This window comes from Euprymna scolopes, chromosome 42, assembly GCF_053919585.1.
Source record: "Euprymna scolopes isolate OS-2025 chromosome 42, ASM5391958v1, whole genome shotgun sequence".
In the NCBI taxonomy this organism is placed as follows: Eukaryota; Metazoa; Mollusca; class Cephalopoda; order Sepiida; family Sepiolidae; genus Euprymna; species Euprymna scolopes.
This window is the reverse complement of record NC_136523.1, coordinates 44,570,155-44,585,131: the sequence shown is the minus strand read 5'-3', so window position 1 is coordinate 44,585,131 and position 14,977 is coordinate 44,570,155. Positions and strand designations below refer to the sequence as shown.

Genomic DNA, 14,977 nt, shown 5'->3' with positions numbered 1-14,977 from the left:
ATATATATATATATATATATATATACTAGCCTGGGTGCTAGGCATTGCCCGGGTGTTTGGAAGTGTGTGTTGAAAAAAAAGAAAAGTGTTAGAGAAAGGCAGACTCAAACCCAGTACCACAAAGGAGGAAAAGAACGTGAAAAAAAAAGTGACGTCTTTGCCGTTGCGTCCATCGCCAAACCAGAAGTGGCGAAAAGTTTAAATTAAGGCTAGTCAATCAAAAAGAGGCGATGACTTTCGAAAATATTGGCGAAACAAGCGACCCCCTCCCTGTAGAAAAGTGCCCAGTTGAGGGTGAAGGAATTAATGTTTTTAGCCAATTTTTCGATATTTTTCATCCGAAAGGTCAAGCTTCAAAACGGTACTAATCTTGTGAAAATCTGTCGCCTCTGTCGAAAGTTTTAGGTAAGCATACGTACATAAAAAAAAAGCTTCCTTCAGTCTTGACAGACTATGGATACCCACTGTAACGGTGCCTGCACTCGAAATTTTTGCAATCTCCAACCACACCTTTCCTGAGTCAACATTGTTGAATACCAGTGGCAAATGGAGGTTCAGGAAGACTGGAAATAATGCCGAGATAAACGGAGAGCACATACAGAGCCTAGAATTCCCAAATGGTTACTCATCTGGTATTGCCAGGGTCAACATTGCTTAACTTAGGTCATTTGACGAAAAACTGTGTCAACGGGATTGATTTTCTTTTTTTTTTTTATCAGTATGCTTCTGATAAATTACATACATACATACATACATACAGACAGGTGAGATTTATATGATAAATGTGTGGACTTATTTGGGCAGCATTTTTTTTTTATGCATAATTCGTTTCTAGTTTATTAATTTTACATTTGATCCTTTCTATTTTTCGTATTGTAGTCTTTACTTCAGGTGGGAACTGGCTGATGTAGTAACCATAATTTTTGATTTGTCCAAGTAGATATATATACATATATATCTATAATATAAAGCTGAATGTCTATTTGTGTCTGGTCACGAATAGGCTCCTATATGGTTGACTATTATAGAAAACTAATCACATAATGATAGAAGATGTATCGAAACACAGGAATGGGTATGTTTGATCTGGCATAATGATGATTCATTAAAATTGTGGGGTCTGCGTTCATGCCTGGTCCACAAAGTATGAAAATAAAAAATTTAAAAATTAAAAAAAACGTTTACAAGTGTTTTTGATATAGATGTACATAAGTGTACTTTGATAAGTATGTTTTAACTTAAATAGGGATGGTATAATAAAATTGTGGGGTCTGCGTTCGCGCCTGGCCTCCATAGAATGGAAATAGGCACAAACTTTAATAAAGACTTTTCATATCTATCTGCGTAAGTATACTTTGATAATTATGTTTCAGTTTTAAGAAATATGGTATGAAAAAATTATGGAGTGTTCGTTCGTGCCTGACCTCTATAGAATGTAAATATGTCACAAAGTTTAACAAGGTTTTTTTAATATAGATCCACAGAATATTGTGATAAGTGTTTCAGTGTGAACAAGTATGGTATAATAAATTACGGGGTTTGTCTATTTTATTTTTACTTTCATCATATTTTGCTTTGGTTTCGATACCCCCAAATTCGAAGCTATCTCTTTACAAACCTTCCTTTTCATAACCTATATATGTATGTGTGTTTTGTGTGTCCGCTAAAAACTTTCGACAGACAGAACAAAAATTCACAAACTTGGTATCATATTGAAGCTCCATCCTTTGCTCGAAAAATTGGTCAAAAACGTTCATCATCCCCCCCCCCCCTGAAATCGACAATTTTCGACATGGGGGGGGGGTAACAAAAACGGTCCTCTCGTGACGACGATCGGTTCTACCCATGCGTCAGATGACGTCATGACCTGATTTATTTTAAATAGGTGAAAAACTAACTAAATTTCATGTACGTCGCGTTAGCTCAGTTGGTTCGTTATCTAAACATTTTGGGTTTGAATCGTGGTGTGAGATGTCTTTCTTTTTTTTTTTCGATTTTTTAAGTTTGAATATTGAACCAGTGTTATTTAAGCCATTTTTCACGTAACGATCGTTTTTCTGGGTTTTTTTTAACTTCACTTATCCACCCCTGACCACACACCCAAAAACACCCGGGTACCCACCGATTTTTTTTATTTTAATATCAAAACAGGCTTATTTAAGCCATTTTTCACGTGTTCGTTTTTCTGTTTTCTTTTTTGTTTTTTCGATTTTTACATTTAACATCAATCGTTTGCCTTACGTTAGGTTTTTTTGTGTGTTTTTTTTACGATAGATTACCCCATCCCCGCTTAGGTTTTAATGTTCGTTTTTATGTTTTTTTTTCTTTACTTCGCTTATAACAAACAAACCTGGTCATTGACCTCATTTGCTGATTAGCTATTGCTGGCGTCATCGTCGTCGTAACGCTCTACAATTTCTGTGCGCGCACCTGTCAATTTGGTTCTTACTTAAATAAATTCAAACATCTTTCAGTAACTCATTCTGGCTGGCCGATTTTATTTTCAAACTTTGCCTCAGGGCTTCGGGTTCGATCCTACCCCCCCCCCCCCCCCCGGTTTCTTTTTTATTTAACATCACACACACCTCCAAACACCCGGTCAACTCCGGGTACCCCCACTATTACTTTAATAAATCAGAGTCTATTTTCTGTGGGCTGTTTTTGAACCCAGTCAATGACGGGTACTTTTGCTAGTATATATATATATATATCTTCCAGAGGTAAAGCAACCAATGAACGCACATACGCATAAAGTGCCCTTTATATATAAAGGGCACTTTATGTGTATGTGCGTGAGTTTGTTCCCTATCGACTCTGAAATGACTGGACTGATTTTTTTTCAAAATTTCACACAAATGTACGTGTCTGGGAGTGTTCTTAGGTAGGTTTTTATTAGAATGCTTCTGATAATTATCAATAATCAATAATTGAAAAAATCTGATTAAAGAAGGAACAGTCCGATTTTGACCAAAGTTATACAGCCTAACATCAGAAATGCATTTGAGAAGTTGATTACCGCACAAGCGGAAAGGCCTGGCATATAAAATCAACAGTAGGTTCTTTAATAACACAGGCTCACTATCCTCAGAATTACTTTAGTCACTTGATAAATGCTTCCATATTACTGGTTTTATTACAGGTCTTTAATGTGCCGAGGCATCTCATCAACTTTCACAGACTGCTGATCACTTCAATAATGCAACCCATGTTATAGTTTGTTGTGCATCTGCTACGCGAATTTTTAACCCAAACTTTCATGCTTCTCTCCAGTCACCTCTGGTTTGAGCAGTGGGTTAGTTTCAACACCTTTGATTCAAACATGATATTGTGACGTGCCCCTTCTGAGGTTTTCTCAGATCGCGTGGTAGACCGCAAAGGTGCTACGTGCCAATCCGTATTTGATTGACTTTCTCCACCAAAAAAAAGAGCATCTAAACGGGGGTGACAACTATCCATTCTCTTCTCTGATTTAAACATGTTTTATAGGCTTGTGTGTTGTATGAAATAAATGTCAGACGGATAGATAACTTTTCTTTCACCCATCAGCTGGTCATCGCTGCAATAGAGTGTAAGTCAGAAAAGTTTTGACATATATTTTTAACATGAAAAGATAATCAATTCAACATGTATATATATTTCTTCTTTTTCTTTTATCTTAATGAACAGAACCACAGAACGAATAGGTAATATATACAAAATTCAAAAAATGATAATATATATTTAAGTTCATAATTCTTATCACAACCAAAAAAAGCATTTACAGAGTTCTTCCCCCTTCCATCATTAATTTTTCTTTTATAATTCTTAATGGGAGCTTAATCTGGTTGATTTGCTATTTGTTTTTTTCTTCCTTTTGTCCGATAGATTTTCCTTTTTCTTTTTTTTTTTCTTTTTTTTTAAACCAAGCACTGGCGAAATCTGAGTTTTCCTATTTTCAATATTCTTTCTTTTTTTTTTTTTTTAAAGAGATCCGATATTTCCTTTATAATTGACAAATGGAAAGAGTGAAAGATGAACCATTCTTTATTTTACGCTTACACCACTATGCTTTTCTTTTCATCTTTCTCATGATGTTGATTTTATCAGCAGAGCTGCTCAAACGTGTTTTCTCTTTGGACTCCCGTCTGCAACTGATTAGCGTTTCAAATTCTTAACTGTAACTTTTTTTCAAACAAAACGCCGGAAAGTTTTTTTCTGAATTTTAAATATATCAGCATTTTTGTTTCTTTCTCCATTTTTGTTTTATTCCTCGATATCGCCGCCGTTGCTATGGTAGCGCGTTACTTGTCTCGCGTTTTGAAATTTTAACCATTAAATTTATTTCTTTTTTTATTAATACGATATTGATATATCCCAATATCGTGAAAATATGTATGTAGCACGGCAGCTGCCGTGGTGGAAGGAGAAATGTCATCCTTTCGGAGTGATTTTGTGCCAGTAGTATGTCTCCAATACTGAAGAATTTTTTTTTATAGCTGCGATGGTCTTAACGGTTCTATAATTTCGTTCTACAATGTTGTTTCCGTTTCCGATGCAAGAACTACGCTTTCATTAATGAAAATGTCATCAACATATGCTAATGTGGTGTGTTTGATTGCATGGTCTGGAGATATGATATCGTCTATAACAGACTTCATAATAAGTGGCGCCACATTCAGCCCAAATCCAACTGTGTAAGACAGAAGCACTAGCCCCTAAAAAAACTGTTTTAAATGGCCAAAGCGCCTTGTCCACATGAATTTGAAGATATGCATTTCGCAAATCCATAGGCGACACATTGACTCCTTATCACTGCTACTCTCTTAGTTTCTGCGTGCACACTTCTGCATTGGCAGTGAAAGTATCTAAAAACTCGTTCGATTCCCGGTAGTTAAGCACCGAACGCACCTTTTGTTTCTGCTCCTGCACGACCACCATTAAGGGAATTAGACCCTTGGGTGGGCCAAGTTTTTCTGAATATGGCACCAGACATCTATTATGCTGCCACTGTTGGATCTTGTTCTCGTAGGCATCTCTGGCATGACAAGGCACTGTGTATTCTTGCATACTGTTAGTCACTTCACTGTGTATTCTTGCATACTGTTAGTCACTTCACTGTGTATTCTTGCATACTGTTAGTCACTTCACTGTGTATTCTTGCATACTGTTAGTCACTTCACTGTGTATTCTTGCATACTGTTAATCACTTCACTGTGTATTCTTGCATACTGTTAATCACTTCACTGTGTATTCTTGCATACTGTTAGTCACTTCACTGTGTATTCTTGCATACTGTTAGTCACTTCACTGTGTATTCTTGCATACTGTTAGTCACTTCACTGTGTATTCTTGCATACTGTTAGTCACTTCACTGTGTATTCTTGCATACTGTTAGTCACTTCACTGTGTATTCTTGCATACTGTTAGTCACTTCACTGTGTATTCTTGCATACTGTTAGTCACTTCACTGTGTATTCTTGCATACTGTTAGTCACTTCACTGTGTATTCTTGCATACTGTTAGTCACTTCACTGTGTATTCTTGCATACTGTTAGTCACTTCACTGTGTATTCTTGCATACTGTTAGTCACTTCACTGTGTATTCTTGCATACTGTTAGTCACTTCACTGTGTATTCTTGCATACTGTTAGTCACTTCACTGTGTATTCTTGCATACTGTTAGTCACTTCACTGTGTATTCTTGCATACTGTTAGTCACTTCACTGTGTATTCTTGCATACTGTTAGTCACTTCACTGTGTATTCTTGCATACTGTTAGTCACTTCACTGTGTATTCTTGCATACTGTTAGTCACTTCACTGTGTATTCTTGCATACTGTTAGTCACTTCACTGTGTATTCTTGCATACTGTTAGTCACTTCACTGTGTATTCTTGCATACTGTTAGTCACTTCACTGTGTATTCTTGCATACTGTTAGTCACTTCACTGTGTATTCTTGCATACTGTTAGTCACTTCACTGTGTATTCTTGCATACTGTTAGTCACTTCACTGTGTATTCTTGCATACTGTTAGTCACTTCACTGTGTATTCTTGCATACTGTTAGTCACTTCACTGTGTATTCTTGCATACTGTTAGTCACTTCACTGTGTATTCTTGCATACTGTTAGTCACTTCACTGTGTATTCTTGCATACTGTTAGTCACTTCACTGTGTATTCTTGCATACTGTTAGTCACTTCACTGTGTATTCTTGCATACTGTTAGTCACTTCACTGTGTATTCTTGCATACTGTTAGTCACTTCACTGTGTATTCTTGCATACTGTTAGTCACTTCACTGTGTATTCTTGCATACTGTTAGTCACTTCACTGTGTATTCTTGCATACTGTTAGTCACTTCACTGTGTATTCTTGCATACTGTTAGTCACTTCACTGTGTATTCTTGCATACTGTTAGTCACTTCACTGTGTATTCTTGCATACTGTTAGTCACTTCACTGTGTATTCTTGCATACTGTTAGTCACTTCACTGTGTATTCTTGCATACTGTTAGTCACTTCACTGTGTATTCTTGCATACTGTTAGTCACTTCACTGTGTATTCTTGCATACTGTTAGTCACTTCACTGTGTATTCTTGCATACTGTTAGTCACTTCACTGTGTATTCTTGCATACTGTTAGTCACTTCACTGTGTATTCTTGCATACTGTTAGTCACTTCACTGTGTATTCTTGCATACTGTTAGTCACTTCACTGTGTATTCTTGCATACTGTTAATCACTTCACTGTGTATTCTTGCATACTGTTAATCACTTCACTGTGTATTCTTGCATACTGTTAGTCACTTCACTGTGTATTCTTGCATACTGTTAATCACTTCACTGTGTATTCTTGCATACTGTTAATCACTTCACTGTGTATTCTTGCATACTGTTAATCACTTCACTGTGTATTCTTGCATACTGTTAGTCACTTCACTGTGTATTCTTGCATACTGTTAATCACTTCACTGTGTATTCTTGCATACTGTTAATCACTTCACTGTGTATTCTTGCATACTGTTAATCACTTCACTGTGTATTCTTGCATACTGTTAGTCACTTCACTGTGTATTCTTGCATAATTTTAGTCACTTCACTGTGTATTCTTGCATACTGTTAGTCACTTCACTGTGTATTCTTGCATACTGTTAGTCACTTCACTGTGTATTCTTGCATACTGTTAGTCACTTCACTGTGTATTCTTGCATACTGTTAGTCACTTCACTGTGTATTCTTGCATACTGTTAGTCACTTCACTGTGTATTCTTGCATACTGTTAGTCACTTCACTGTGTATTCTTGCATACTGTTAGTCACTTCACTGTGTATTCTTGCATACTGTTAGTCACTTCACTGTGTATTCTTGCATACTGTTAGTCACTTCACTGTGTATTCTTGCATACTGTTAGTCACTTCACTGTGTATTCTTGCATACTGTTAGTCACTTCACTGTGTATTCTTGCATACTGTTAGTCACTTCACTGTGTATTCTTGCATACTGTTAGTCACTTCACTGTGTATTCTTGCATACTGTTAGTCACTTCACTGTGTATTCTTGCATACTGTTAGTCACTTCACTGTGTATTCTTGCATACTGTTAGTCACTTCACTGTGTATTCTTGCATACTGTTAGTCACTTCACTGTGTATTCTTGCATACTGTTAGTCACTTCACTGTGTATTCTTGCATACTGTTAATCACTTCACTGTGTATTCTTGCATACTGTTAATCACTTCACTGTGTATTCTTGCATACTGTTAGTCACTTCACTGTGTATTCTTGCATACTGTTAATCACTTCACTGTGTATTCTTGCATACTGTTAATCACTTCACTGTGTATTCTTGCATACTGTTAATCACTTCACTGTGTATTCTTGCATACTGTTAGTCACTTCACTGTGTATTCTTGCATACTGTTAGTCACTTCACTGTGTATTCTTGCATACTGTTAATCACTTCACTGTGTATTCTTGCATACTGTTAATCACTTCACTGTGTATTCTTGCATACTGTTAGTCACTTCACTGTGTATTCTTGCATACTGTTAGTCACTTCACTGTGTATTCTTGCATACTGTTAGTCACTTCACTGTGTATTCTTGCATACTGTTAGTCACTTCACTGTGTATTCTTGCATACTGTTAGTCACTTCACTGTGTATTCTTGCATACTGTTAGTCACTTCACTGTGTATTCTTGCATACTGTTAGTCACTTCACTGTGTATTCTTGCATACTGTTAGTCACTTCACTGTGTATTCTTGCATACTGTTAGTCACTTCACTGTGTATTCTTGCATACTGTTAGTCACTTCACTGTGTATTCTTGCATACTGTTAGTCACTTCACTGTGTATTCTTGCATACTGTTAGTCACTTCACTGTGTATTCTTGCATACTGTTAGTCACTTCACTGTGTATTCTTGCATACTGTTAGTCACTTCACTGTGTATTCTTGCATACTGTTAGTCACTTCACTGTGTATTCTTGCATACTGTTAGTCACTTCACTGTGTATTCTTGCATACTGTTAGTCACTTCACTGTGTATTCTTGCATACTGTTAGTCACTTCACTGTGTATTCTTGCATACTGTTAGTCACTTCACTGTGTATTCTTGCATACTGTTAGTCACTTCACTGTGTATTCTTGCATACTGTTAGTCACTTCACTGTGTATTCTTGCATACTGTTAGTCACTTCACTGTGTATTCTTGCATACTGTTAGTCACTTCACTGTGTATTCTTGCATACTGTTAATCACTTCACTGTGTATTCTTGCATACTGTTAGTCACTTCACTGTGTATTCTTGCATACTGTTAGTCACTTCACTGTGTATTCTTGCATACTGTTAATCACTTCACGGTGTATTCTTGCATACTGTTAATCACTTCACTGTGTATTCTTGCATACTGTTAGTCACTTCACTGTGTATTCTTGCATACTGTTAGTCACTTCACTGTGTATTCTTGCATACTGTTAATCACTTCACTGTGTATTCTTGCATACTGTTAATCACTTCACTGTGTATTCTTGCATACTGTTAATCACTTCACTGTGTATTCTTGCATACTGTTAGTCACTTCACTGTGTATTCTTGCATACTGTTAGTCACTTCACTGTGTATTCTTGCATACTGTTAGTCACTTCACTGTGTATTCTTGCATACTGTTAGTCACTTCACTGTGTATTCTTGCATACTGTTAGTCACTTCACTGTGTATTCTTGCATACTGTTAGTCACTTCACTGTGTATTCTTGCATACTGTTAGTCACTTCACTGTGTATTCTTGCATACTGTTAGTCACTTCACTGTGTATTCTTGCATACTGTTAGTCACTTCACTGTGTATTCTTGCATACTGTTAGTCACTTCACTGTGTATTCTTGCATACTGTTAGTCACTTCACTGGGAGAATGACTGTTTGCCCATTTCCATGATACAATCCATTCTTTGTTGCGTAGGTACACTGAAACTGCAGATGTACGTCCCAATTTTTTTATAAATTCTTCAAACTCTTTACTGGTCAGCATTTCCATCGGCTGGCCTTGCTCAAGGAAAATATTCTCCAGCTTTCGGATAACAGTGTTCGCATCTGTCCAACGCATTGGCCGCCATATTGCAAATCTAGAAGTGTCACAGTGGATGATAGAAAATTCTCACCATTGTGGTGGGTTATGTTCATCACTAATCTGCTACAGTTGTTCTTCATGCTGAGTTTTCCTTTTTTCCAGCGAGCAGGTGCAGGATCTATTGGTCGACAGGTTTTCAGAATAGATTTAACAGTCTCTTTGGACACTTGCAGGTCAACCGACCTGGCAAAATATAAAGTTTGTTTCACACCTGGACGTCCACTTTGATGATGGATGTCAACCACCTGGCTGGTCTTCATCCAGTTGTTCTACTGCTGCACAACTCCCAAGCACCGGCTCTCTTCCTTCCTTGAGCAGATCCATCCATCTGCGCAGTACTCTGGTGAGACTATTTGCGGAGTTCTGACAAGACTTCACGAGTTTTACATTGATGGTCAATCCATATTCTTTCATCAGCAATTGTAGGGTTCAAAACCGTCGCCTGCTGAGCATCTCACTAGTTGCTCCCGTGTTTACACGTGCTTTTCCCATTAAAGTGTCGGAAATCCACCGGTGCACGCATGCTGAATCAGTGACCAAATGTAACACTGTTTCTTCCCATTGAAGGTGCAAATTGACTCCTTTGAATGCCACGTTGAGTTCAGCTAGATGGATGTGCTTAGCATTGTTAGTTGAACGTAGCCAACACGCATCCTCAATAACCGTCCCATTCGTTTCCAATGCCACTCCTATGGCTATGCAACTCGCGTCCACCCAGACTGTAATTTCTTTACTATCCATACACCAGTTTCCTTCAATGGGATCCATTGCTCAAAGTTTCTGCCAATATGTTACAAAGAGACATGTTTTTGATTCTGTCCTCCCAGCCCTTTTTTTACTGCAGTTACTAGGGGCTTGATAAATGCAACTGTTACCCGGAGCCATCCACATACAGGGAAGTGACCAATAGGTTTCTTGCATAGAGAAAATATGAGCCGACAGGTCAATTCATCAGGGATTTCTGGAATTGGACTTCATTTCAATTGAAGAGTGCCATCTTTTTCCTAGACTTGCAAACCAAGAACTCAGGCTCTGTCTCTCAGTTGTACCAGATCCTTGGAAACCAAACTATAGTCTAAAAAATATTGTTGCACATGCAATGCAGGAACTACACCTACATTAATGAAAATATCATCAACATATGCTGATGTGGCGCTTTTGATTGCATGGTCTTGAGATATGATAGCGTCTGTAATGGATTTCATAATAAATGGCGCCACATTCAGCCCAAATCCCAACCGTGTAAGACAGAAACGCTGGCCCCTAAAAATAACTGTTTGAAATGGCCATAATGCCTTGTCCACATGGATTTGAAGATTTCGCAGATCCGTAGACAACACATTGATTCCTTGTCACCGCCACTCTCATAGTTTCTGCTTGCACACTTCTGCATTGGTAGTGGAGGCATCTAGAAACTCGTTCAATTCCCGGTAGTCAAGCACTGGACGCACCTTTTGCTTCTGCGGCTTCCTGCACGACTGCCATTAAGGGAATTAGATCCTTGGGTGAGCAAAGTTTTTCTGAATATAACATCAGCCATCTATTCTGCTGCCACTGTTGGATCTTGTTCTCGTAGGCATTCCAGGCATGACAAGGCACTGTATATTCTTGCATACTGTTAGTCACTTCACTGGGAGAATGACTGTTTGCCCATTTCCATAATGCAGTCCATTCTTTGTTAATGCGTTCATGTCACAATAAAGTCTGGCTCATTGATCGAGATGGCAGCACATCTGTTTAAGCCTATGAAACGTGCTTCGCCTGATTCCGTGAAATAAACTCTACTGCGTTTTTTGATTGCATCAATCCCCAACAGTAGATCGAAGCTCAACAGCTGTTCATCCATGATCAGCGCCTCAATGTCGACAGCTGGAACTTTGCCAACCTCTACATTTAAACTGGCATATCCCTAGCAATTCAATATCCTTCCATCAGCTGTTAGTACTCCTGCTGACTTCCACTTCCAAAAGCGACCCATGGCTTTACTCACTAGAGTCTGTGAATACCCGGAATCAATCAACGCCATGCGCTCTTGCCCTCCATCGCCGAAAGGTAATATAAAGCCGAAATATCTTCTAGTTTGAAAATTGATTTCAACGAAGTTTTAAAGTAGTGTTTTGGTCCCGCCTACGATCTTCTGAGTCAGCTTCAATGATCTTGATAATACACACGTCCGTTCACATAATACGCTGTCTTTCAACTGTTTTTCCTTTTACCACTTCTTTTATGCATCGTGCATAATCTAATTTGTATAGAGTTTGCGTTACTCACATGAGATCATCACATACAAAAGCAACGTTGCCATCTCAGCGTTCTTTTTTTTTTATTCTTTTTTTTTTCTTTTTTTTTCTTTTTTTTTTTTTCTTAAGCAAATGAACATGACACCCACACTAGTCTGGTAAGCCACGATTTTCCCTACAGGGTTCAATAATGTTTGTGTAAATAAACACACTATGAACACGCTCTGTTCATTCATCGAGCACTTTTCGATAAACTCAGGATTTTCAGTAGATTTATATCCATATCACTTGAATGAATGAACGAACGTACACACGCATCTGACATCTAAATCTTTTTTCAGTGTGAACTGATGCGCTTCTTTTTCTGCGTTGAATTAATCATTTGAAATAAATTTTAAATAATTGCAGGATGTATGGAAATCAGACTTTAATCTGGAAATTGCCCGTTTGTCTCCAGTTTCAAGTAGGGTTCCTATCAAGGAGCTTACTTCACTTCTGGCATCACCGCCTTTGGAGGATTCAACAAAACGCAAACGAGGTAATTTAAAACATTCTTTTTTTGTACCGTTCTTTAAAACAATGGCACCGTTTGATAAGTATGACCCTATTTAAATATGGACTTATGCGGATCGTCAGTGAGATTATTGGGAGTCACCTTTATTAACCTACGAACAGGACTACCCAGTATTGCCCTATAAAAAATTGTAATATATTTCTTTCACTCTATCTGTGCCTAAATCTAAACGCAGATTCCATGAACAAAGCTTCTTTCCTAGAACTGCCAGCCTGTGGAACACTGGTCTGCTTCCCGGCTGAATACAACATGGTAGCCTTCAAGTCCAATGTAAACAAGTTCTTATTGAGCCATCCCATAAATAATCAAATTCCACTCAATTTATACCATTAACGATTACTACACTACCATCTTACATTCATTAGCCCTTATCCTCGAGGTGCCTTCAGGCCTTGATAAGTAGTGAGGCCCCTATTTGAGGTCTGTGGAAAATGTGGAGTTGTCCCTTAGTTACCATTGCTCCCAGGTCCACTTTGGCCCAAAGTGGTAATACCTGTTAGGGTTAGTAGGGACAAACAATCAAGGAAAGAAAGAAATAAAATCCGGGGTCGGCTTTCTTGTTTTAACACAAGTCGTTTATTACGTTTTTTTTTTTTTTTTCTACCTGTTTCAACACCAGCTTAAAAGTCTCTTGTTGCCACAAACACGCGCACACACACACTCAAACACACATACACAAACATGTGTACTAACACACACATTCTTAGTTTTATAGACATATAGATCTTTCTTAACTTAATAATTTTAAAGTAAAATTTTGCAAATTACATTATTATATTGCAAATAACATGGTACAACAATAGCGATTGAAAATTGGCTTGTCAGGGCTCTACAAACAAATTCATCTTTAGTTAACCTTTTGACAACTAAATATTTTTGTTTACTAACCAAATAGAAAAGTTACTAGTCAAACCCACGTTATTTTTTAAATATGGCATCTTCGTCTGTGAGGAGTACATACATCATAAATATTTTTCTGTATTTAAAAAAAATAATATAAGTGTAAAAAGACAAAATAAAATTAGCAAATATTGGTAAGTGTGCAGATTCAATGACCTACTCCATCTCCAATGAGATTCTATGTTTTTAGGTGATTACAGATGAACAATTACAACACACTGAAAAACTTGGCAGAAAGAAAAAAAAAAAAGATTATTTTAAAATCTAAATTTTTTTTGTATGTTTTTTTTTTTTTTTTTTTTAAATAAGTGTAATTCTAGATAAGCACTGATTTTTATATTGAGACTTTTTTTTTTTTTTAACAAAGGAGTTACCATTATTAAGGCCTGGAGGCCACTTGAGGATAAGTGTTAATAGTTTTACAGTAGTCAATGGGGTAATATCATAGTAATCATTAGTTTGGTAAATTGGATTACTTAAGCAGACGGTTCAACAAGAATTTGTTTATGTTGAACTTGAAGACAACCGTATTGTAGTCAGCTGGAAAGCAGGCAAACAGAAGAGTTCCACAGACATGAAGTTCTAAAAAAGAAGCTTTGTTCATGGAATCTACGTTTAGGTTTAGGCACAGATAAAGAGTAGGGGAAATTATTGATAGTGGGTTTAGTTAGACGAGTGTTTTTGTGAAAGTTTGGCGGGGGTGGGGCATAAATTGGAGCCAGACAAGCACTAGCAGTGTCAGAATTTTGGCGGAATTTTTTACACCCCCCCAACAAAAAACTGCAAATAAAATATAAAAAAACTTGTAATTTCTGTTTTTAAAGTGGATTGTTTATTTTCTTTATGGAATATACTTCCAAAATAAACTATTAAAGTTATTTAAAACATAATAAAATATTCTTTTTTATTTGTTAAAAGACCGTGTAGACAAAATTTCCGCGTATTCAATCACTGCGAGCGGATATTTTGTTAACACGGTTTTTTAACAAATAAGAAATAATATTTTTATTATGTTTTAAATAACTTTAATAGTTTATTTTGGAAGTATATTACATAAAGAAAATAAACAACCCACTTTAAAAACAGAAATTATGAGTTTCTTGTTAGGGGTGTCAAATTTGCAATGGCGATTTTCCCAAAGATTCTGACACTGCTAGACGAGCACTTGCCATGAAAATAACGATAAAGCTCTTCTGTGGGAAAGAGGTTGCCAGGAAGAAAAAAGAGCATCCCCTACTATGCTATGAAGTCTAAGCTGCTTCAAACAGATCCTGCCCAGATGTGGCAACAGTACTCCATCGTTGGACATACCTGGCTTTTATATAGGTAGAGAATTGCATCAGCAGTGAGATATCTACTGGAGCCACCATTTTTCCAGCGACCTTGGCACTGGATTTGATGTATGAATTTCTTAGATGATTTTTAAACAGCTTTCATAAAAAAGGAAAAAAAAAAAATATTAAACCTTTTTATTGTTTAAATAATTTGACTTTTATTTGTTTTATTTAAACAAAAAGAAAAGGTTAAAAAATAAGCTTTGGGAAATTGTCAGTGAAAAAAAAAATATAAAATCACCAAAAGATAAGTGTTTTATTATTTCTAGTTGCTACTTGAAAAAAAAAAACTCACTCACAAATGCGACATTTCATTCACAACA

At 36.9% G+C, this 14,977-nt stretch overlaps 1 protein-coding gene across 1 annotated transcript in view; it reads left to right on the top strand.

Moving 5' to 3' along the window:
- LOC145267068 (uncharacterized) overlaps positions 1-14,977 on the top strand; it is an 85,686-nt gene that overhangs the window by 36,636 nt on the left and 34,073 nt on the right. The window contains exon 7 of the mRNA XM_080123025.1: positions 12,255-12,384. Coding sequence (XP_079979151.1) covers positions 12,255-12,384 — 130 coding nt within the window. The remainder of the gene's footprint in view (positions 1-12,254; positions 12,385-14,977) is intronic.